The 24,720-nt window shown below is 44.2% G+C and overlaps 1 protein-coding gene across 1 annotated transcript; it reads left to right on the forward strand.

Moving 5' to 3' along the window:
• The first annotated feature begins 851 nt into the window (after window positions 1-851).
• nol4la (nucleolar protein 4-like a) lies at window positions 852-20,499 on the forward strand. Its single transcript, XM_062459029.1, has 11 exons — window positions 852-1,419; window positions 8,923-9,078; window positions 10,207-10,318; window positions 10,832-10,941; window positions 13,133-13,271; window positions 13,942-14,231; window positions 14,485-14,670; window positions 15,095-15,283; window positions 15,535-15,654; window positions 15,801-15,990; window positions 16,097-20,499. Exons 1-11 carry the CDS (start codon window positions 1,078-1,080, stop codon window positions 16,312-16,314), a joined length of 2,052 nt encoding a protein of 683 aa, XP_062315013.1. The 5' UTR covers window positions 852-1,077; the 3' UTR covers window positions 16,315-20,499.
• The last annotated feature ends 4,221 nt before the right edge of the window (window positions 20,500-24,720 follow it).

Consider the following 24,720-nt stretch of genomic DNA (forward strand, 5'->3'; position numbering starts at 1 on the left):
TGTGCAAGTCTTTAAATTATTACCCATGCCTGTGATTTGAGGTTTCAGTCTTCGCTCAAATGAATTAGTGGCCTATAGGTGGAGTTTATTTTGTGTAAAGAAAAGGAACATAGGCAATTTTTTTCTGTTCTTACAATAAAGTTTCATTAAGAAATAAGATATCGGCTGTACGCCAAACAAATAGTCATTTGTGACGCTGTGGTCTCTTCACATGTATGTACATAAAAACAGCTCCCTCCTTTAGAATAAGGTTGTCTGCCTATACCGGACATTTTCTCTCAGTTGCCCCGCGACACGCAATCATTGCAGTGCAATGTTCGTTACACCTGAATTGAAACTGTTGTATGTTAATCGAAAATATAGGCTACTCGCCACCACTTAAATTATTTTTTTTTTAAACATTGTGATATGTGATCACGTTAAAATTGATTTGGGATGGGCCAGTGGAGCCAGTGGTGTAGGCTAGGCTACGCTACGCGCAGGTCCCATTCAAACAGGTGTGAAGCAGGGAAACAATCCCAGGTGGCGCGTGACTGATTACACTAGCATACGTATTCTCAACTTAATGCAACAGATAATGTGATGATAACCTTATCTTTGGTTTTCTTTAGCGAGGATTGATCAGACACGACCCAAATGTTCAGAAAGTAGGTCGATAGAAACCTTTTACTACGCTGTTTCCATGCTTTGTCTGTGTTCTTTGTTGTTAAGCGACCGCTGTGGGTTTTTTCTTCATATCCTTCAGTCAGAAGACCGTTTACGCACAGGTGGGAGATACCCGCTTTATAGGACAACCCCCTCTCCTCAGACAGTTCTTCAGCGGGTGATGTGAGCAAGTGACATTTTGCCGTTGCGGTTCGGGACAGGAGGCTAAGCGTCTCTTCAAACAGGTGTGCGGCTGTCCGAATCAGTTTCATGACCATTTTTCCAGATAATAACGAAAGGGAGAAAGCTATCCCAACGTTGCGAAGAAAGCTTCCTCGAAGCGGGACAGAGGTAGGGGACAAGGAAATCAAAAGCCACATCTTAGCTATTTTTTTACTATTTTAAAAATATAACGTTCCGAACGCGAACGCTATGGCAACAAAAAAAGCATGCATGGATCTACCGAAAAGGAGCCGAAGTCCTGTCGTGTTGGAGGCAGAGATGTTTAGCGAATTTCAGGACTGGTGTCTCCGGACTTATGGGGACTCGGGTAAAACAAAGACCGTCACCCGGCGAAAATACAACAAAATCATGCAGACACTACTGCAAAATGAGGAGACGGACAGCATGTATGTCGACAATAGTCACATAAACGCCAAATTTAAATTTTGGGTTAAGTCAAAGGGGTTTCAGGTCGGGACCAACATTTTGGGGGAGCACAACAAGAAAGGAGCATCAGGGAAGCCAGTGCTTTACGTCCCGGTCAAGTCAACGGTAAAGTGCAGGCTATATCCTATTTGTGTGTAGGGTATGTGTGCGTTTGCGTGTTTGTGTGTGTGTGTAGCCTGAGTGAAACGTCCAGTCAATAAACCTAACAGTCGGCTTTTAATATGATAAGACACCCCATCTGGGTTAAATTGCAACTTTAATCGTTTTAATGATCACCCTCACCTTTTCAGAGAAAGGTTTAGTTTGTTGCTGGACTCTGAACACAGCACTCTCATCGCTAGCTGCCATAGCAACGCCGGTTCCTAGAGGCAGCCGCAGTCGCTAACATACAGTTATCATGCTGTAGTCGCTTTGCGAGGGACAGTTTGTCCTGTCAATGGCATAATAAAGAGCGCGAGGCATAGACCAGTGGTCTCTTGACAAAATGTTGAAAAACATGCCTGGTTAGTATCCTGACACGTAGGACAATTGTGTGCGTGCGCCAGTCTGGGCGACTCGGCGCGCGCGCACGAGGGCCATTGGCATACCCAATTTGACGGGTATACGGGTGCTTGGCGTGGCACTCGGAGGATGGCATTATTTTAAGATTTGTGGACTAGAGCGTTGGAAGATGGTTATTTTATTTCACCTGTATCTGTAGAATATAGAAAAGTAGGTTTCAACACTCCAAACGATGTCCCATGGGCAATGCTCGCGCACTGGGGTACCCAGCCCAGGGCATCTCGAAAGCTTTGATAAATGATCTTTTTCTCTAGATCTCGATCTGATGCTCAGTTGTTTATTATTTAAAACCAATGAAAATGTAATCATTGACGCAAGCTATTTGTACTTAATTTCAGTAAAGATGTGTTACAATCGGATTGATGCCACAGTTTGCATTGTCCTGAGCAGGATATGTGCGCATTGGCCCACAGGCACCCGTTGCTCTGGTAACCTGTTCGCTTGCTGCATATCTTTTTATTAGCCCCCACCCCACCTCGCCAGTGCAGCTGACCACACTGTAAATTGATCATTTCTATATGCACCACAATAAAAAAATAAATACATCTAAAAGGTATTAGGTTTGACACGAGGACTGTCGCCGAGCGTTTAGATCTCAACACAGGGCCTTCCGCAGGAACAAAGAGTAGCGCCCAGCCCGGCGACTAACAGCGGCGCACTCCTTCAACTAAAGTTATCTACACATTTCAAGCTAACAGTTAATTTGGATTCGTCATGATTTCAACACGTGACTAGAGTATATCATTTAACTAATTCATTGTACAAAATGTTCTATTCTCTATCACAGGTTTACATAAACTGAGGAATAAAATGGCCCAAATCAAAACTATACTGACTGCACTATCATAAATAACACCTTCAGGGAATTCACCAATATTGTTGGGAAAGAGTCTAAGGACCACAAAGAGCAGCAAGCAATGTTTACAAACTCAGAAATGTGCCCTGATGAGGTATGGGATGTTTGATGTGATTCTACTACTGCTCAGGTTTTTTGCATCTGTGTCAATGACACAGGTTGAATGTGGGTTAAATGGTGTTTAATTCACCTAGTCAGGATTATGTTTCATTTCAGCCCAGTGCCACTTGACAGGAGCAGGTGGTGTCTTGGCAGGTGCAGAGTGTCTCTGTTTTTGTTGTAGATTGATTCTGCAGGCAACAGATCATTTGTAATAATACATTTATAAACTGGAAGACCATAAATATATTGCCACCCACTGGCATTTTGTCACACCATTATGAACTCTTAAATGCCTTACTTTCCAACATGATCAATCTTTCATTACTTGCAGGGCACAGCCAAGATTTATGTACAAGACGCATCTCCGCTAAAGTGCAAAATGCCTTACCTGTTAAAAGCAGGGCAATGCTTTCTGACAGGTAAAACACAGTGATTATTGTACTGGGTAACTTTCCTCTGGCTAACCCCTACGTAAGTAAAATTAGACAATGAACAAAACAAGAAAAACAAACACTAGCTGGTAATTACAGCACAAAGGGGTGGGCCAGTATAATGTCAAAGAAAGAATCTGAGGAGATGAGGTGTAATGAGATGCTACAAAAGTGTGTCAAATACTGTGTGTGTATTTAGTTGGTTGTAATACACACAGGAACACACAAAGCTCCCCTCGCACGGCTGCAGGGCGGGGGCGTGTCTCCTGAGCGTATGCATCGGAGGCCCTGCTGCAGCTGCTCCTGGGGTGTGCCAAGTTTCCGTGTGAGAGCAGGCAGGGGGGCGAACACTGGGGACGTCAGGGTGGGGGCAGGGAGGGATGCTGGGTGAGGGGCAGACAGAGGAGGTTTCTTCACTGAGGGCCACACAAGGCAGTCCCAGTGTGTCCTGGAGATAAAGGAGAGAGATACAGACTCTGAGGGGGTTTGAAGAGTTTTGTACAGGCCTAGTGTAGACTTCATTTAAGACAGTTCTGAGATTGTCTGGAATTGCTCTCTCTCTCTCCCTTTACAGTATTTCATAGTCTCTCTCGTCTCGCCCTCTTTCTGGATCTCTGAGAGCCGCAGAGTGGGGATGCAACCTCGTTTAGCTCTCATTATGTCCTGATTAGAACAGGGAAGGGAGGAGGGATACAGAACTGTGGAGAGAGACATGCATGCCACTCGTAACTATACACCACAGCCATATTCGGTGCAGTCACACATACTGAACCGCTGGATGTTTTCGTCAGCCATATTGTCCCATTTTGTCAGTTCTATGGTTGTTATTATCTATTAAGCCTTATTTACACTAATCCTACAGAAACCCACCATGCACATATAGTATATACAGTGTTTCTTGCAGCCAGCAGGCCTCGGCCAACACAGAGTCTTTTATTTTCAAAGAGGAATGTTCTGTGCCTTTTCCCCTTCTTGCTCTGAACATGGCACAGAAACATTTTAACGGATGAGAGCGGTCGCTTTTTGTTGCCATGCCAACAGAAACCTGTAAATATCTCCATCCGTCTCTTACAATCGGTTTCAGTGGCCCTTTCATACACACACGCACACACGCAAACACACGAGAGAATAGAAAAATGTTTGTCATGGGACTACTTATGTGCTGGGGTTAAAATCACTCACAGATATTTTTCATAAATGAAGAAATATTATTAGGCTATATTTCTGCTTCACCTTGAGATCATAAGAGAACATTATAACTATCTGATCAATTAGTCCACAAATCCCAAGAGCTACCCCTTGGTGGAGGGGGCATAGAGTCAAAAGAATAGCTCTCCTTTCATTCAACATTTGCATTGATGCTAATATTTTGCATGGCACATTTCCAGAATAATCCACCCGTTTTGTTCCTCCTCTTTCATTCTTTCTACCTTTTATTTATATGGCTGCACGTGGGGCAATACACTAAACCTGAACCCACTGTTCAACCTCCATTCTCCACACATGCATGACCCACCTCTGGATTCGCAAGAATTGATCCTCATGTTATTACCATTTGGTAATGGTAAAGCCCTACCTTGTGATGCAGATGTTTCAAATCAGCACACATGAAACGCACACACACATGCAGACAAAGGAACACCTCACCTCTTTTTGTGAATGAGGCCTCTTGAATAAGACGATACAAAACCAGACACGGGATCATTGTTGGAGACAAGCCTGTTTGAAAATGTGTGTTGTTGAGATTTTGGAAGATCATTTAGAAATTTGAGGACAGTCTAGGTTGTGTACATGTATTGTGTGTGTCTAGGTTGTGTACATGTTTTGTGTGTGTCTAGGTTGTGTACATGTATTGTGTGTGTCTAGGTTGTGTACATGTATTGTGTGTGTCTAGGTTGTGTACATGTTTTGTGTGTGTCTAGGTTGTGTACATGTATTGTGTGTGTCTAGGTTGTGTACATGTATTGTGTGTGTCTAGGTTGTGTACATGTATTGTGTGTGTCTAGGTTGTGTACATGTATTGTGTGTGTCCATACAAAGAGGGGGTCGTGGATCACACTGCTCTGTTTTTCCTCCCCTCAGCACCCTCTCTGTTGCCATGGAGAGATAGTTCTTTGCTCCCATAGGAGGAGAAATTAACACCATTTTTAACTGGCCTGGGGGCCTCCCCCCTGTGTGGGAGATAGTCTGAGCTCTGCTCCAGATACACACACACACAATCTTACGACAGTGCTAATCTTAATACCTCACTGCTACTGTAATTTTTTACACATTTGCTCTACCAGCGTTGATCAAACTAGGCCAGTGTAATAGTATGGGGTAACAACCAGAATATGACAAAAAAGGAGAATGTAAGATTCCAGTGGGACGGCTATGAGTGTCCTATTTACAGGTAATGTTGAGATGCTCTGTTGACGTTCAGTCTGGAGAGCATAGGACAGGCTGTGACAGAGGCCTGCTTCAGGTATTGGGGATGTCACACGTTCTATCATGGCATGATCATCATGGGGGAGAGACAGAAAAAGAGAGAGACGCAGATTGAGGGAGGCAGAGAGAGAAGGGACAGTAGAGGAGGGGGGAGTGTGGTATCCCTAATGTGGATTTAATGAAGGGACTTTATGAACTGAGGGAGGAGAAATATGGAGAAAAAAAGAAAGGAAGGAAGGGAAGCAGGGACGACACAGGGTGAGAATGAAAACAAGAGGGATAGAGATAATGCTCTCTCTTTCTTTGAACCTTATTAGACTGTCCCAGTCCCTAAGATCAGCACTCTCCAAGGAGCCTAGACACACACACACAGACACACGCAGACACACGCAGACACACGCAGACACACGCAGACACACACACACACACACACACACACACACACACACACACACAGGCTCTCCCATTTATACTTCCATTACCCTGCTGATGGGTTTACAGGGGGGAGATGGGGCTTTAAAAGGTGACCTGTTGTCACATCTGCAATGAGATAATCGGAGCTACAGTAGGAGCGCTGTTGACACAACCTCCCCCCACCCCACCCCCATTCACCCCCACCCCGTTCACCCCCACCCCCGTTCACCCCCACACTCCCGTTTTACCCCCACCCCTATGTCCTGGGAGCCCACAGCAGACCTCTCTGTCTCCCATACAGCCACAGGAACAGCTACAACCATCTTGCAAAAGCAAACATTCATGTCACCAGGTACAGGTTATTCTACTGTTTATTCAATGTTCATTTGATACAATAGAGGCCTTGCATATATATTCACACTCTGCTGTGTTGTGTTGAGGCTATAATCACATTCTTATTGCTGCAGTGTCCTTTTTCCATGGGGGTAATTTTATACCCTTTTCCTTTTGCTGTGTTTCTACGTGCTGGGTCTCCTGTCTCCTGTCCCTCTCTCTTCCAGCCCTGTCTGTGTGACCCAGCTGCCCCCCCCCCCAATCCCCCACTCTGGCCTGACTGTGTGCAGGACTGCTCGGCTCTCCCCTCAGCGACTCTCCGCTAGAGTGTGTGACTGCCAGGGGCGGTGGGGGCAGCTGATTCAACCCCTCCAGTCTCCTAGCAACAGAGCTGTTTGGAGCGGGACAGGGAAAGAGAGAGAGATAGAGAGCGAGAAGAGGGAATGGGGGTGGTGTGCTGTGCTGTGGCTGGGGAGAGCAAAGTCCTACGGGATTAGGAGGATGGAGAAAGGGAAGGGATGGGGGGGTGTTGTGAGTTTTGTGTTGATAGGTTTATGTGGTGATGGTGATTAGGGATGCTGACATTTCTGTTTCCTTCTGTAAAACGTTGAGATGCTGATGAGACCAAATATCTACAGACCTATTCAACAGCTGTTCTCCTTTGGGATACTTCGTCTCCACGGTGTGTGCGCTATACCAAGTAAACATGGAGAGCATTTAAACACACATGTGGAACACCAGAACGAGACACACGATTTGGTCATACACACGTGAAGAGGGGGCCAAGTCTACCCTTTCTCTGTGTGGGACATCCAGGACTTCCTGAAACAAGGACAACTTAAGAACAATGGGAATCTTGCTCTGCTGAGATTGTGAGAGAATCCCAGTGCAGGGCCCACCGTTCCAACAGATCCACACCTCAAACATATCTTGGCACTGTAGGTGCCATGGCCAGGAGTGTTGGTTTGCACCTGTTCAGGTGGGAGAAATAATGGGAATGAGAACATCAACCGTGAATACACACTACTGTAGCTCTGAATATTGGAGAGATACATTTTGGCACAAATCTATCGTATCCATTTCAGAATGTATACCGAGGTCTGGGTCTCTGGTCGGATGAGATTATTTAAATCCAGTGTGAATGGACCTCACACTATTGTCCCAAATGGTGATGGTGCTGTCATACAGGAGTGAAAACATGGAGGGCAGATTAGGGTGATGTTGATGAGGTGGAGGATTGCTATTATTTCATTATTACCATTACATCTAGAACATGCTGACAGGGAGAGGGGCTAGAGAGGGCCGGATTAAAACAAACCCGCTCTGTGAGCTGGTTTTAGTTGCCATGGCAACGATCATTACCTCGCACTTGGGAGAGCAGGAGCAAGGAGGAAGGGGGTGGGGGTGGTTTGGGCGGACGGGGCAGAGGTAGGGAGGAGGAGAGGAGGAAAGGGACACAGTTGGGGGAGGAGGAAGGGAAACAGAAATGTCAGATTGCATTGACAGGACAGAAATGCCAGAGAAGAGGATGAGAGTAAGATTCCTCTGTGATGCTCAGGGATAACTTTCTGAACTCTATATCTTCCTCCTGCTCCAATAAGGAAGAACAGTCCCCTCAAAATCCTCAGAATAAGGCCTCATTCACTGCAGAATAAAGTATTTGAACATTTATATGTATTGAATAACACAGGTGATGTTTTTTTTTTAATTATTATTATTCTAACCCATCTGGGTCTGAACTACATGAACCAGTAATGAACACTAAATAAATTGTACAATTGTACAATAAACAATGAATAATACAAATCACCACAGCAAGAGGGTCAGTAAGAGAACTGTATACAGGAATTGTCGGCAACGAACTAAGCTGATGAGAGGAAATGGTGATAGGCGAAGGGAAAATGGAGAGTGAGAGAAAGAGACAGAGAGAGAAAAGACAGAAAGAAAATGTGCAGGTGAACAAATGAAAGAAAGCCCCATGTGTTCTTATGGGATGAGGCCGTTGTCGTAGCAATTCCAGTTCCATGGTGTGTCACATGACCTTCTGCCCTGCACACCTGCCCAAGAGAGATCGGTGGCAGTTTCTATGGTGACGGGGTCAGTGTTACGGGAAACAGGGTAGTTGCTGACGGTGGTGGTAGGAGGGGCTGTTGGTGCCGTACTGTAGAGGTGGTGTTATTTTTAAACCCTGCAGAGATGAGTTGGTACCCAGCCCACCTTAGCCCCAGCCATCTCTACACCTCTAACTAAGTAACAGCACCTGTGTGTTTAACCATAAAGATAGAGGATGGACCTTCCCACCACAGTAATCTCGCTTGTATTGTTGGTCATGTTAGTCTAGATTGTACTATGCGAGTGTGATGATCACATTTGGAACTGTGTGCCAACATATTTTGTATTTCTTAGATGATACATTTGTTCACTGTGCACATTACGTCTGAGAGCCCCAGGCAGGAGACTAATTCGAGCTTCTCTGTGTTTCAGTGTTCAGACGGGGGCTCGGCCCAGGACAGCTCCTCCCTGAAGCGGGTGGCGGTGGTGGAGGATTTCTTTGACATCATATATGCCATGCACGTGGAGATGGGTGCTGACCCCGGTAGGGCACCTAAACATGCTGGCCAGAAGAAGACCTACAAAGCGGTGAGATGGTCACCTAACACGTTCCACATCAGCGGTTCTGTAACAATTTGTTCTCTTAGGCAGTGACACATGTTGTTTCTAAGATAAACTTTTTATTCCTGGCGTAAGTTACCATGGCAACTATTTACCGCTGTCAAGAGGAGACGAAAAGCATAAACACTCCTATATGTATTTCCAGATAAGGTATTTAGTCCTGTCGTTAGTCAAGGCCAGTTGTATTCAGCATACAGTGAGGTTCTGCACTCTCTTCCAGGGACACGAGACAAAGTGAGGTCCCTTGTCTGCAGCTGGGGGGGGGGGAATGTTGGGGAAACAGGAGGGGTGGAGGAGGGGTGGGTGTATGTCTGTGTTGTGAGGCAGGGTTTGTGGGGGTGAAAATGGCTCTAACACACCCCTGGAGACCAGAGCAGCCTGAACCCTTCCTCCTCCTCGTGCCCCTGCCCAGTGGAGGGGTCCTGTCACCTCTCATAGCTCCTACCCTTTTGTGAAGGCAGCACCAATGGGGCAGGATATAATATGGAACTGTCACTGTGGCCTTCTGGGAAGTGTAGACTCCTCTGGGTGGCCTTTCCCTCTCCGCTGCCTGGAGGGGCAGGGAGGGAGTGGGGGAAGGGGGGAGCCAGGCACCCCTGCTGCCTCCCCATGGTCACGCGAAGGTCGCGTTTAGTAGGGAAGTGCCAGGGGGGCACACAGGCAGATGTAAACAGAGAAGAGAGCCATATATCTCCACTACAGAGAGAAACAGGAGTATATATGAGTCAGCCGCACCTGGGAGAGGAGGAGAAGAGAGCAGGAAAATTGGCACCAGTTCTGTTCAGATAATCAAAACAGAACTGGTGAAAGATAAAGGGTGGAATCAGGCCATCCGCAGACAGAAGAGAGAGTGTAAAGACAGGATGTCTCTCTGTGCCATGCTTAGATAACACACAATCACACACTGAGCAAATGAGCACACATGTCCTCCGCCTGAGGTGCACAGTACAGAAGTATCAAGGGGAAAGAAGGAAAATACCCAATATACAGAGTTTGGATTTAATTAAAAACCAAGTTAATGTTGGTGTCTTGGTTAAAGCCCTGTCCTCCCTGTCCTGACCCTGTCTGTGGGCCTGCCTCTCTGCCCTGGTGCAGATAGCAGAGACGTACGCCTTCCTGCCCAGGGAGGCGGTGACACGCTTCCTAATGAGCTGTGGAGAGTGTCAGAAGAGGATGCACATCAACCCCAGCACTGCCGAGTTCAAAGGTGATTCCCCCCCCCCCCCCCCAAGCCACTATGATTATTTATTCATTCATGTCCTGGCTAATCAGAAGGCTGTATTTATGAAATGTTTGGAATTTTGATGATGTGATGATCCGACTTACGCACACAGCTCGATTGCAAATCTGTCCAATAAAGGTGTCTTATGTGTTTTAGGGGTGGGGCACTTTTTTCATACATTTCTAGTGGCTTAGAAGGGTTGAGTCCAGTTCAGATTAGAGCCCATCATTTAGCACCATGATGTAACAAATTGCTTTTGAAACTGCTAGGACAGAATGGGCTGCTGCAAAAATGATCTTAGAGTCCCTCTAGTGACCATGTTAGAGAATACAGACATTTCTCATGATCATTGTTTGATTTGAGTAGAAAGGAATCTGACTGTATGGTCAGACCTTTAAGCTCATTATTGACTGTGGTTTATAATTGGGAAGAGATGCAAAAAAACATATGATACCATATGTGATGTTTGGTGATAAGTCATCTTTCTATGGTCTGCAGAAAATGATCGACCAACCTCGCTTGTCCCGGACCTCATTGACTACAACATGCCCCTTACTGCCACCTACCTAAAACAGATGAAACTACAGTGCATGACTGCCAATGAAAGGGTAAGTGTTTGTGTGTTTGTTTGTTTGTTTGTTTGTTTGTTTGTTTGTGTGTGTGTTTGTTTGTGTGTGTTTGTGTGTTGCAATATGGGTTCATGCACAGGATTGTACCTACATTTAAGAGAGGGGGAGGCAATTGTACACTGAAAATTAATCATGTACAGTATATGTGAAGAAGAGTGTCCAATTGATATTGATGGAAAGAAAATGTTTCCCTTCCATTCAAAATTCAGGAAGGTATACCAATGTTAACGTGCCTATACATGTGTAAAAAAAATGCATTGGTCATCTGTTCAACAAATTTGAACAAGGATTTAACAGAGACAAAGGAAAGGAGCAGCATTAACCATTTTAAAAATATTTGGTTGCATTGGTGGCATGCATGGGCCTATGCACGTGACATCAGAGGCAAAGCTCCGCCTCATTCTAGGCTACTGCACCGGCAGATACACGCTCGCGCTGTGAGTGAAATTACCGGGCTGTCCAGAGTATTAAGGCAGAGACCTTTTAAAAAAATATTATAGGGTGGAAGAGTAGGCTTGGGTATTGCCCTTCAGGTAAGTTAGATGCAACGTGTTTTAACCCTACTTTATTATGAAGGACATGTGTTTTTGGTTTGAGAAAGAAGCTAGGCTAAATAATTTCACAATTGGAAGACAAGATACATTTATCAACCTTATGAATCCGAAATGTGTTGACAGCCTCGTGATGACAGATCTTTATTTTTATTTTATTTTATTTTTTTACCTTATGCCATTTACTGATCAGTGTTTTTTGGGAAGACTTGTAATTGACCTCTGCCGGCCCATTTGGTATCGAGCGTATGTTTACAGCAATCTGGTACTGTCTCGCAATCACTTTTCACATCTCGCGCGTGGAGACCTTGCACTAGCTTCTGGGTAAAGCCGATGTGGGTTATTCATTATCGCCCCACAATTAAGATGTGTTATCTCAACACATGTTGTGTGTTATGTCAACGTCTTTACGAGTAGGTAAAATCTAAATCTGTTGATTCACTGTGTCGTTGTGCGAGATACAGTTTCATCCAGAGCTTTAGAATTAAATTACTTGCAATGTGGAAGTAAAAAAATACCTTTTTAGTTTGTTTACAAACCCTAGTAAAGTGTCTCCATCTCACGCTTTCTTTTCTTTCTCACTCCTCTCCAACCCCCTCTCTCCTCCCCCCCCTACGTTTATTACACCATGCATCACTTGCTACCTAATAGAGCCATCACCAAGTGTCTTAGTCCTCTTCAGAGGGGTGCATGTCCTCGGGAGGATAGTCCTGTTAGTGTACATGTGGGGCCATGTGGATGGATCTGTTGTCTTGCCACACACCCATGTCATGCATGTGTTTGGTCAGAGCTTTGGAAGTACCATGGGTAGGCTAACCCTACATGAGCAGTACATGTTAGGTCATGCATGTGACAAGCAGTTACTTAACCATGATGTTTGGTCCTTGACTCAATGTTTAAATTATAACTACAATTATAACTACACTCAGAGGTTGTGTCAGAAAGGATTTCAGATATGCAGTATTGTGTGTAGTGTAGTGCCGTGTGTGCACTATATGTGTTGTATTGTAGCATTTGTAGAATCTGTGTCTGTGTTTTCTTTGTTTTAGCCACACACACAGTTTGTTTACTGATAGCAGAGGTGATAGTGTACATGTACAGCGTGAACCCCAGAAATGTAGAGTTTCTGTTTGTTTAGCATTGGGGTGTGTGTGTGCGTCCTCTCCTCAAGCCTACCCTGACCCTCGGGTCCCCTTGTGTTTGTGTTATGCTAGAGTGAGCACGTTTGAGGTTTCTACTCTCCCCAGTTAAAAATAGCAGGGCTTCAAGACACACATTATTTAACAGGGAGGTTTTCCCCTTTCCACTCAATTCTGCCCTTCCACTGCCTGGTTTGGGGAGTGAGCACAGATTGGCTCTGTTTGAGTGTGTACAACTGACAAAGCTTCTCAAGAAAGCAATCAATTTTAAAATGTAGTGAACGGTATTCAGTTCAAAATAACAAAACCTCAGATTATTTCTATCAGAAGTTGGTTAAAGGGGAGGCTTCTCTGTGTGTGGTGAGTCTGAGCGACGTCCCTCCGCTGGGCCGTCTGCTCTCCATTGCTTTTCCAAGGAAATCCAGTGGATTCCCCCCCTCCCTTTCTCCCTCCTCACACTCTCTGTTTGCCCTCCCCCAGGATGACAGTTCGGTGAGCAGTGAGGACATGGACATGGCTGAGCCTACGTGGGTGTCAGCGGAGCCCCCGGTACCTGAGCTCAGTCCTCACAACGCAGAGAGGCTCCCCAGCCCGAGGAGCACGCTCAAAGAGGAGGAGGGTGAGACTGGCCTTCTGCTCTGTAGCTGTGTTCACACCACACTCAATCCCATTGTCCGTGTCTGTACTGTGCTCTTTGTGATTTCTAGCTTTTGTGTATGTCTGTGTTGTTTAGGATAGACATCTATCCAATCTAGGTTAACCTTGCCTTAGAACTGGGCATTAGGTAATACCTCACTTTATTGGGGAGTTGTTTTCTTGCCCATTTGCAGTATATCATCATTAAGTTATTCATATTTACGGTCCCCCACTCATTGGGTCTCAACACTGCGGTTTGAGATAAACATAGATTCATGGCCAGAAGGAAACAGCTTGCCTCATTCTTTTTTAACTAATCCAACAAAATCCGCTTTTCATGTGGGACACCACCACTACCAGGGACTTCTCTCCCTGTCCCCTCCCCCTCCAGACCCTCTCATTTCCCTATCACTCCCCCTGTTCAACCCCATTAGATGACCCCCTGCTTCCCCCTGAACCTACATTCACTATGACAGTTGACCCCAATACTCACTTCCTGTACACATAAACACACAGAACAACAAATACAATGAACACCCATCCCCCCTACCCCAAGCTATAGATACATAGATCTCCATAGAGAATATAGTGAGGACAATACAAACACATAGACAACCTCTCGACCCCCCCCCCCCTCTCTCTCTGGCTGACAGATGACAACTCCTCGGAGAGTGGTAGTGCCAATGGGCTGCCGGCTCTGACTTCACCAGAGGCATTGGCTGTGGCTGGGAACCCCCCAGATGGTGCGGTGCCCTACGGGGAGGTGAGAGAGAATGGGGTAAGCGCACCCTTGGACTTCAGCACCACCTCCTCATCCTCCTCAGAGGACCAGCAGCCGGTCAACCTGAGCGACCGACTGCCGCCCTCGGGGAGCCCTCCTCTGACGCCCTACCCTGCCGATCCCAACAGGAAGTACCCTGCCAAACAGGACTACGGCAACAAGGTAAGGAAGGACCCTGTTTTGCACTGACCACTATTTTTACATTTACATTTACATTTAGTCAGATTACTAGCCCGCTTCCCTCACCGCTCAGCCACCTGACGCCCCCATTTTTATGGCTGTTGTAAATATCATACTGTAGCTTACAAGAATAGCATTGAAGATAGTCCATTCAAATGTCAGTTGATATTTTTCAGTGCTGTGGAACACCGCTGTGTAGCTGTGTTGTGAAGCGTTTGTGTCTCTGTGTGTACAGTCTCCACAGTACAGCTCAGGAAGCTATGACTCTGTAAAGACTGAACTGAGCATGAGTGCAGAGGACCTTACTGCGGGCCGTACACAGATCATCGATGATGACGATGATGACCATGATGATCACGATGACAGTGATAAGATAACTGATGCCGAAGGCATGGACCCTGAGAGGCTGAAAGCTTTCAATGTGAGTCCCTTCTAAATCTTCCCTACTTTAGGGAAGCGAGTACAACTACTACTCTACAACTACTTTAGGACTGAGTACAATTCTTACTGACTTATTGAGTGTAGAATTTTAGAGTCAGAATGATGATATAGTATTATTTTATTTATTATTTAATTGTTCCTTGCCCAATACAACCATATCCCTCTTAATTCTCTTTCATTCTTTGCTCTCCATTTTTACTCCTCCCCCCTCTGGCTTACCCTCTCCTCCATCTCCCACGCTTTATACTACATCCATCCACCCCTTCTCGGTGCTACACGCCGCCCTCTCATACAACCCCTCCCCCCCATGCTCTACATCAATGATCCTTTTCTCTGCTTTCCACCTGCCCTCCCACTCCATCCCCCTATCCCCCTCCCACTCTCTCTCCCCTGCCCCCTGTCAGATGTTTGTGCGTCTGTTTGTGGATGAGAACCTGGACCGCATGGTCCCCATCTCCAAGCAGCCCAAGGAGAAGATCCAGGCCATCATCGAGTCCTGCAGCCGCCAGTTCCCTGAGTTCCAGGAGCGCTCTCGCAAGCGCATCCGTACCTACCTCAAGTCCTGCCGCCGCATGAAGAAGGGTGGTTTTGAGGTAGGCAGGCCCAGTCTGTGTCCCAGCCCTACCTACCAAGCCTCTCTGTAACCCCACACACCCTCTCCAATGCAGATGGTGCTCTTGAAGACAGGGCTTATTTGAGGCACTTGAAGGCTTGAAGTAGTAGATTGCAATTAATATGGAATGTTAATGTTTGGAGGTTGACACAAATAAAAATAAAAACTCTAAAACCACTAAAGCGTTTTAGAAATGTTGAACATTCTGTAATTGTCTGTGGATGTTTCCAGACTCGACCCACGCCTCCCCACCTCACCTCGGCCATGGCTGAAAACATCCTGGCTGCTGCCTGTGAGAGTGAAACACGCAACGCTGCCAAGAGGATGCGACTAGATACCTACCAAGCCCCTGTGAGTGTGACAGCAGACTTCTGTCAAAGGATTCACTGGTGGTGTTTTGTTTCATAGTCTACAGTGCGACTTTGCCTGCTTTCGACCAACTGCTGGGGTTGAAGACAACATTATGAGCAGGTCATTATGCTGTTCATCCCCTGCAGGAGGAGTCTGCTACTGCTGACAAGTCCAGCCCCAGGGACCCGGCCTCTGTGGCCCACTCAGGCTTCGCCCTCGCAGCCTCAGCATACTCCCAGGACCAGCTCTACACGAACGGAGGCCTCAACTATAGTTTCCGTGGTTATGGGACACTTAACAGCAACCAGCAGACCACTGGTTCAACGCAGACCAATGGTGAGCTGCTTTGAGCATCACAGACTTATTTATGCACCCATCAGTGGTACTTCCTAAGGATCATCTTTCAGTGCTAATGACTTGTTTTTATCCGTTTTCTCTCCAGGTCCCACTGATCTCAGTATGAAATCTGCAGCCCCTAACTCCTCTTCCTCCAGCGCCAACAGTCACGGTCAGGGTGGAGGTGGGGGCGGAGCCTCAGCTCAGCTAAGCCTCCCGGAGGTGACTGCTGTGCGACAGCTGATCGCCGGCTACCGGGAGTCTGCAGCCTTCCTTCTCCGCTCAGCAGATGAGCTGGAGAACCTGATCCTGCAGCAGAACTGAGTTTAAGCTGAGCAGGACCAGGCCCAACCAGGCCCAGCGGGGCCAGACCTTCTCCCAGCCCGTCCTCCTGTATCTCAACACCACACACATTCGGGCAGACTCTTAATCATGCTGAGATGCAAACACACACGTTCCAGAGTGAAATTGCAGCGCACAACTGGACGATACCTAAGGTACAAGAGTAAAAATGTGTGTGTTTGTATAGCATCGGTCTGGAACATCATAGTAGCAGAATTAATCATTTACTGTGCACATTTACTTCACCATACTCTTAGTATCCAGTTAACTTGTGCCATCCTCATGACTCTCTCCCTAACTGTTCTCTTCATTCACACTCCTTCACACCTTGCTTCATACAGTATATGTAGATATCTCTAATGGGACAATGAATTAGTGACAAAAAGAACAATTTCTTGTTATTTTACTTTTACATTGGGTGTTAGGGTCACACCATAAAGTTGCTCTCATGATGGTCAAGGAACTGCTGCTACCGATGTGACCACCTGCCATTGACCTGCTAACCTCAACAGCTAGGACTCGCTGAAATACTTATGCACAAGCACAGAGTTAAAGACGGATGGCAAAACAGACTGAAAGTTAGATGTTGATATGCTCTGTCCATCTGTCCTGTCTTAATACCTCTCTCTTAGTTTATTTGACTGTTTCGTGAGTCGGAGGCTTGAGGCCAGCATAGCTGAAGACTCTACACATCTTAACGTTTTTTTGTGTGTTGTTGTTCCAGTTCCAAATTGTTTGTTTTAAATTGCTGTGTTGATTTTACACTTCTGGGGCCAGATAATGAGAAGCTTGTGTATGCAAATAGTGTCCATATTCTACTGGAAAAAGTGAGGAAGATGGTGCAATATGAAAGATAATCAGTTATGGTGAGCTTACCTGGCCAAATAACTGTCCTCACACCCAAAATGGCTTAAACCTTATTGAAAGACTTTGCTGAAGGAGGTGTGTGTATGCTTTCATTACTACCTCCTCAGGCTGTCAGATTAGTAGAACACTGCTTTATAGCACTGTAGCTGAAAACTGTTGTTGTTGTTTGTTGTGAACGCTGCTCTTTATCTCTAACCTCATAACTGAGGCACTTTCATTGATTGGGACCAATCAAACTGATCTGAGTAAAACAAGGAACCAGATGAGACCTGAGGTTTTAAACTTAATTGTGGCAGGTAACTTTCTGTTACGAAATTACATTTTGTTTTTCTTTTGTCAGTCACAGCCAATATATATTTTCAGTCACCATCGATATCCATTAATTTTGGTCAGGTTATTAGGTTTACATCACTGGCTGGTTGCCAGCTTAAGGGAAAGAACCCCCACCATATCCCTTCACCCTTCTTCAACCCCCCCTGTTCTCTCTCTCTGCATGTCTCATTGAAAGAAATCATGGTATGAAACACACTGTTTGAAATGGTAAAAAGAAGAAAAAGAAAAAAAAGAAGAAGCAAAAGACAATCTTGAAAACGTGGGAGAACAAGTGTCCCAGTTTCCTCTCACAGTTCTCTGCCATGGTGAGTCCAGTACGTGGGGTTGGCAGACTAGCCCAGACTGAGCTTCAGCATGCTGTCTTCAACACCACGTCAATAGAGCACAACCCAGCACTGAAAAGTCACGTGTCGTCATTTGGTTTCTTTACTTTTGTCTTTTTATTTGTTGTGTAGTATTTGTATTTGCAGTAGCCCTTTCAAGCGCTTTTGTACAACATTAACACATTGACAGCATAATTACTCTATGAGCCTAAAACATTCCAAACCAAGATGGTTTTCCAAGCCGTCAAGCTGGTCCTCACCTTCCAGATTTGTTAGAAAATTCAGAACCCAGAGACATACTTAGATTGTTTTGTCTCATCAGTAGTATGTGTTCAGTGTCCACATGACTAACATAAATGTATTCATACACTTGTGTAGATAATTTCCAGGACAGTTCAGTCTATGATGCAGAATAAGCTGTCCCTTTACTGTCACCCTGACATGATTGGACTTCATTCTATTTCAAATATTAAATCTATTGCAAGTTTGGAAGCACTTTACAGCTCAGGGCTAAGGTAACACAATACACATTTGTTTAATAATAACAACAGTTTCTGTATAACAAGCAGCACGTCCTGGACTCCATAGGAGCATAAAGAGCTGTAGCTTTATCTTTCACTTTTGATGTTCGTCACTCTTACTTTTCTGTTGATGGCATGCAGTCTGGTTTGATTTTGAAGTGATACTCACTCCTGGAATGTTAGAGTTACAGAATGCAATGGGGGACATGTTTCAGTTCTCGAGCCACCTAGTCAACGAGTAGTAAAGAGCTGGTGAAGTTCATTATATTTGGCACAGCACACATCAAATCAGTGGACTTTCTGTCCATGAATTGTTCAGAAATGACTGATTAGCAGGACTATTCTGGCTAGCAAACTGTTATTTTAAACTTTGTAGGCAAAATCATTTAAACATGTTATGTTGAGCTGGATAGACTTTGTTCCATATCCCATAAGCTGTATCAATCAAGTTGATAGCTGTGCTTGGGGCTCTGTCCCTATACTCTTTAATGTCTTCCTGGTGTCCTCCACTTGCTCCCTGTCTACCTTCCCTAAAGTAGCCATACCAATATCCATATCAGGATGCTCCCTCACACTTCATCTGTTGTTACTGTGTGATAACATAGTGTTGACCTAATCCGTCCAGTCAAATGTTTATTGAAAGAATATTTCAAACAACCATTTGCATTGTGTCTCCAAAAGAGGAACTTTGGACATTTAGTCCAATAGGTCTACAATGAGATATATATTTTAGGTGTGTGCTAAAGTTGCTGTGACTAATCAAAGACAACCATTTGTAAACATGTTTATTTCCAATGGCCAGTTGGACTTTTCTCTGTAATGACTGGACAATGTAATGTATAGATGTTTGATTAAAAATGCCCTGGTAGCTTGTGGATTGCTAAAGTGGTCAGATATATGTATAACTGTACAAAGGGTTATAAAAGAAACGTTTTGAACCTTTAATTTATCTGTGGGTACAGCACTGTTTAAAAAAATCGAAGTGGTTTCAGCCCTTGCCTGTTTTAACTTATGATTTAGTGGTGCTCTGTACTTCTATTGTTATTTATATTCTTATGTTTGTTACCTCTCCTGTACTAACCAGAGACTGTAGCTCTGTGCAGGAGGTTGTACTGTGTAACAATGTGAAGCTTTGCGTTTTTTCCCTCTGGTTTTATGACTCAGTGAAGTGTGATGTTTACATGTACAGTTTTTAAAAACTATGTTCTTTTTTGCTTTTTTTATCCAAGTTATTCTCTCACCCTAACCCCCATTTGCTCAGATGTTTTTATCTTTTTTTAGCATTGCATCAAATGCAGACGTGGCCACTTTGACTTGTGGTCCAGTCACAAGTCCACCTCGTCAGAGTGGGGCTCAAGAACCAGGTGTGGGTGGCCTCTGGTAATGGCTGAGAGCATCTTAAAAGAGAATCTGGAGTGAGAGGGAGATTCATGACACCTCAAAGTGCACAATCAAAGGCATACAGAGTTCAGTTGCATCCAGCTACATTATAACAGACTTCTATAATTGCCAGAAAAATTCCCTGGCCTCGTCCTGGTTCCAATACTGGTTATTATTGGACAACAATCCTTGTGAGGTGCCCTTTGACATGTCGTCGCATCTCCTCAGTGATGTAAAAGCCATTCCCCTCTCCTGGCCTTCGAGGGGAACACATGAACCTCAGGAAACACTGAATCTCTGAGTTTATTTTTGATCCATTGATCGCCACTGGTTTGACTCTTAAGTCTCTACCGAATATCATTACATTTATACGAGATGTTTATCATTGTTTTGTACATTTATCAGTGTGATTTAAAAGTGGAGCTCTTTTCCAGTACATGTGACTGAATATTTTGATTTTTTGAAAAGTGTTTATAGGTATGGATATTTATTAATATATGTGAAACAACTAAAAAACAAAAGACAAGGCAGAGCTGTTTCATTTGTTTCATGCAAAACCACCCAGGTGTGGTTCTCTGCCTCTTACATATCACTAAAGAGGGACTTGTGTTTGTTGAAAATAGCGCTTTTTCAGTGTTGCGTCAACTCTATGGTAAAAAAAAAACACATATTGGTTTACCAACAGCAGCATTGCAGAGCTCTCTTCTTCTTCTGAGATGTCAGTAAATGAATAAAACAGTGCGATGAGCTATCAAACTGAAACTTTGTTCATTGTATTTTTTTTATGTCATGAAAAAACGACATCTTCAAGGATGCTGCAAAACAGAGTTTGAATGTAGTTAAACAAATTGACCACTAGAGGGTATTGAAAATTCATAACCCAACGCTTGCATGATCTTCATGGTTTACTGTCTACTGGTAAGATTGGCACATGAGACTGAACTGACCCTGACTATTGCTGCTCTAGACTCATATCTTCTCTGTATTAGCAAGTGGGTCATTTGAATAACATTGCCTCTTAATGTGGTGACAGCGTGACTTTGTAAATAAGGGTAAAAATAGTGTAATTGTATTTTAAGGTAAAGTTACCACCCAAGGAAATTATATAAAAAAATCTGGAAATAACAGAGAAAAACTGAGTATTAATGACCTTACAGTAAAACCATGAACTGCATAAATACATAGCCAATATATATTTTCCTTTACTTTCTAAATAATAAATTATTTGTAATTTGTTGTGCAACTTGGATTTATGTTTGACATTAATATTCACTTGGTTTGTTGAAGTGCATTCTTTACATTAGGAGAACTGAGTGTTCTTCTGCATCATATTAAAAACAGTATCACTTCTGTCCTACTAATCATCCACTACACCCAACTTTATGTTTATTTTACAATTGGAACCCCTCTCTTGAAATATAATGTGTGCTTACTCTTACTCTGAGAGGGAAAGCATGTTCATGGTCCACCATGATCATACCAGGTTTCTCTCTCTATTAGGTTGGACGTGTTTTATGTGACTTTTCTAACCATACCTAGAAAACCTATATAAAAAAAAGTTTATTCAACAGAGGCTCTTGTGCTTTCTATTAAACTGTAATGTCTCATGTAAAGCTCTGGAGGGAACCAGAGTTTTCTGGACTGGCTGGTCATAATGACATGCGTCCTAACGGTGACCAGCCCAGAATAAATTCTGGGACAATCAGTTTAGAGGACAGACAGAGGAGATGTGAAGATTTTCCATTTTCCATTAGCCAAGTGCACTCATTCAACTCACTCTTCACTTCCTTTCCTCATGCAAGGATCAAAAATAACTCCTGGGTGGAGATGCACATTCACCCTGGCAAACAGAGCGAATGTGACACCTCTGGCAACTTGTCAACTGGGTGAGCCTCCGAAATTGGGTTCCTTCTTCTATTGCCTATTGCCAAATGACCACACTTACTAATGCAGTAACTGGAATATCCCTTGCAATATGAAGGCCCTCCCCCATGTCTGACGGACTAGTTTTCCTTTGAAAAACTAAATTCATAAGTACATTTAGCTGGTCAGACTTTCATAGACTACCACTGACTCAGGCTGCTGCTTTGATATGCCCTAGATTCCCCTTTTATCTCTTGGCTCAAAGATCATGCAGTGTACAGAAATACTCCCACTATTTTACATACAAGAAACCCTAGGACCAAAAAAGGATCACACCCTATCACCTCAGGTTTCCAGTGAGGTCTGGTTCTCGGTAGATTTAAAACAGACATTTCAACTGGCAACCAACCTTCCAGAACTCTCATCTCACATTTGCAAGTGAACTCTCACCTACTTTGATGTCCCCTAATGCCAGGATAGCAAATACAACATCAGATTAGAACATGTTGGTACACTCTGTACACTAACATTTCAGGACAAATGTATTTCACCAGATCAAGTGATGGTATTTCAACACATCTGAGAACTGCCTAGTCACTTAATGTTTCCTGATTAGGAGGAACTGAACCAGGACATAAAACATTCTCATCAATTCCTCACTCTGTATTGCTTCCTCTTATACATTAACAATCTCACCTCTCATCTGCTTGTCTTTCCCTGTGATCTCTAAACCTCTCTAAACAGGATGACCTTTATTAAGTCTATAGGAAGAAACTAAATCAATCTGGTCCAGGAGCACACACAGTAGAGCAGAGTAGGGATATTCCCACATCTGTGGACTGACTAGGTGTGATATATTTAGAAAGCAGGGCATTTATAGACACCAGAGTCTCATGCATGCAATGTCAGAAATAGCGGCGAGGTTGTGGGGGAGGGGCAGTGGAAGGGCTCAAAAACATGAAGGGAGACAGGTTGAGTGTTTGAGGGTAAGATGACCTGAGAGTAAGAGGTGAGAGTAAGAGGGGTGAGTGTTTGGGTTTCAAGGTTATGGATGACTGAGGCCTGTGGTATTCAGGTGCTTGTAAAATATGTTGTCAATGTTATAATAACTATCTTTGCTAAAAGAAAAAAAGATCAAGTGGTCACCTATTAAATAGGATGATCACTAGTCATAACAAAAGGCATCTGGTATATTCTACTTGAGTACTTTCAGATTAGATGTATATTTAGATATTTTAACAAAGTATGTGTACCACACATATGTCACATGATCACAAAGTGTGTTGCGCGTGTGAGAGCAATAATTGCATGCAAAACATGTTGTTATGTGTGTCACATTACTTATAACCTTGACATACAGTAGCAGATAGTATTGAGTATACCAAATGATTTACTCTGAGACATGCTCTTATAATTATATTCCCTTAGTGAGGACTCCAAACAATAAGCGAGGGCACTGTATTTATGATCTTGTTGGAGCACCTGTTCCTCTGTGAGAGAGCAGATAACAACACTGGGTTGCTCTGACCAACAGTAATTCTCTCGCTTGGCAAGGTGCATATGACCTTCTCTCCCTAAGACATTCTCACCCCTATATCTGCATGTTAGGACCTACAGTTTTGTTTTAGCATGTGACCAGGCTTGGAAAACTCGAAAATGCACATATACCTAAACCTGTCAATTATTTCAAACAAGTTTATTTGATCAGTTACTAATTGTAAACATACATCAGGTGTAAGCACTACAAAAAGGCCACAGGTTAGTGTACCTGTCCTCATCAAAAATGGAAGGCAATGTTTCCGGAAGAGGGGGGATGAGAGGGGGAGCCCGTGGAGGAAGATTGGTAGGGAGAGGGAGAGGTAGACCTGGAGGCCGTAGAAGAATAGGGCCAAATTTACAGTATCTAATGAAATTCAACAAAAACAACTTTGTTGTGAACCATGGGGAAACATTGAGAGAGGCTGGACAGAGCGTTCAGCCCAACCTCAGCAGACATACTGTTGCAACAGTAATTTGGACATTTCGACAAGAGCACAGGTGAAAACTACTTTTCTCAAATGTCAAATGTAGCCTACTATATGCACTACATCAGTATTTTTTTTTGTACACATTCACTGCAGTCCATGATTGAAACAATGTTCTGTATTTCATTTGCTGTATGCTTTCTGTTGTCTCCACAAATGTAATTGCTGTGTTTACAGTATGTCGCCTACTACAGTATTTGATTTGAAAAATGTTCTGATATTCTGCACAAAATTCAACCTTTACGTAGACAATGTGGAGACTAGTAGAGTATATATTTTCATTAGTGTGCAGTACTGGTCTTGTGTGTTGTGTTTGGTCAAGATATTCATGTACTTTACGTACTCTACTGTAACTATATCTCTGACAAAATCAAGCAGGTTATATCATTCGAAAAGAATAGTTACTGTAAAAGTGTTATAAATTGAGCACTACAGTGTGTAACTGGTTCAAACAGATTCAAATTTTATGAACCATGCGTGTGGCATACGGTGACAGAATTGCTTTTTATACATGATTGTATAGTTTTGAACGAAGTGTTTCATTTTGCAAAAGATTGGAGGTGTTCTGCTACTTGTGTGTCTGGTTGTGTGAATCGTGTGTTGTGTTTTGACAAAGTGAGCCCGTCCATCCATCCATCCATCATCTGCCGCTTTTACGGGGGTCGGGTCACGGGGGCAGCAACCTAAGCAGGGAGGCCCAGACTTCCCTCTCCCCGGCCACTTCCACCAGCTCTTCCTGGGGGACCCCGAGGCGTTCCCAGGCCAGCTGAGAGACATAGTCCCTCCAGCGTGTCCTGGGTCTTCCCCGGGGCCTCTTCCCAGTGGGACGTGCCCAGAACACCTCACCAGGGAGGCGTCCAGGAGGCATCCTTATCAGATGCCCGAGCCACCTCAACTGGCCCCTCTCAGCGGTTCTACTCTGAGCCCCTCCCGGATGACCGAGCTTCTCACCCTATCTCTAAGGGAGAGCCTGGACACCCTCTGGAGAAAACTCATTTCGGCTGCTTGTATTCGCGATCTCGTTCTTTCGGTCAATACCCACAGTTCGTGAGCCCTGTTTTCAAAATTGTGCTTAAG

Source organism: Osmerus eperlanus, chromosome 4 (assembly GCF_963692335.1).
Source record: "Osmerus eperlanus chromosome 4, fOsmEpe2.1, whole genome shotgun sequence".
NCBI lineage: Eukaryota > Metazoa > Chordata > Actinopteri > Osmeriformes > Osmeridae > Osmerus > Osmerus eperlanus.

What these genes read in the sequence shown, in the direction of transcription:
- nol4la (XM_062459029.1), top strand. Translation starts at nt 1,078, where the DNA reads ATGGCAACAAAAAAAGCATGCATGGATCTACCGAAAAGGAGCCGAAGT. An exon ending in ACGTCCCGGTCAAGTCAACG is followed by an intron (nt 1,420 to 8,922) that starts GTAAAGTGCAGG and finishes TCTGTGTTTCAG; the next exon opens with TGTTCAGACGGGGGCTCGGC. An exon ending in TAGATACCTACCAAGCCCCT is followed by an intron (nt 15,655 to 15,800) that starts GTGAGTGTGACA and finishes CATCCCCTGCAG; the next exon opens with GAGGAGTCTGCTACTGCTGA.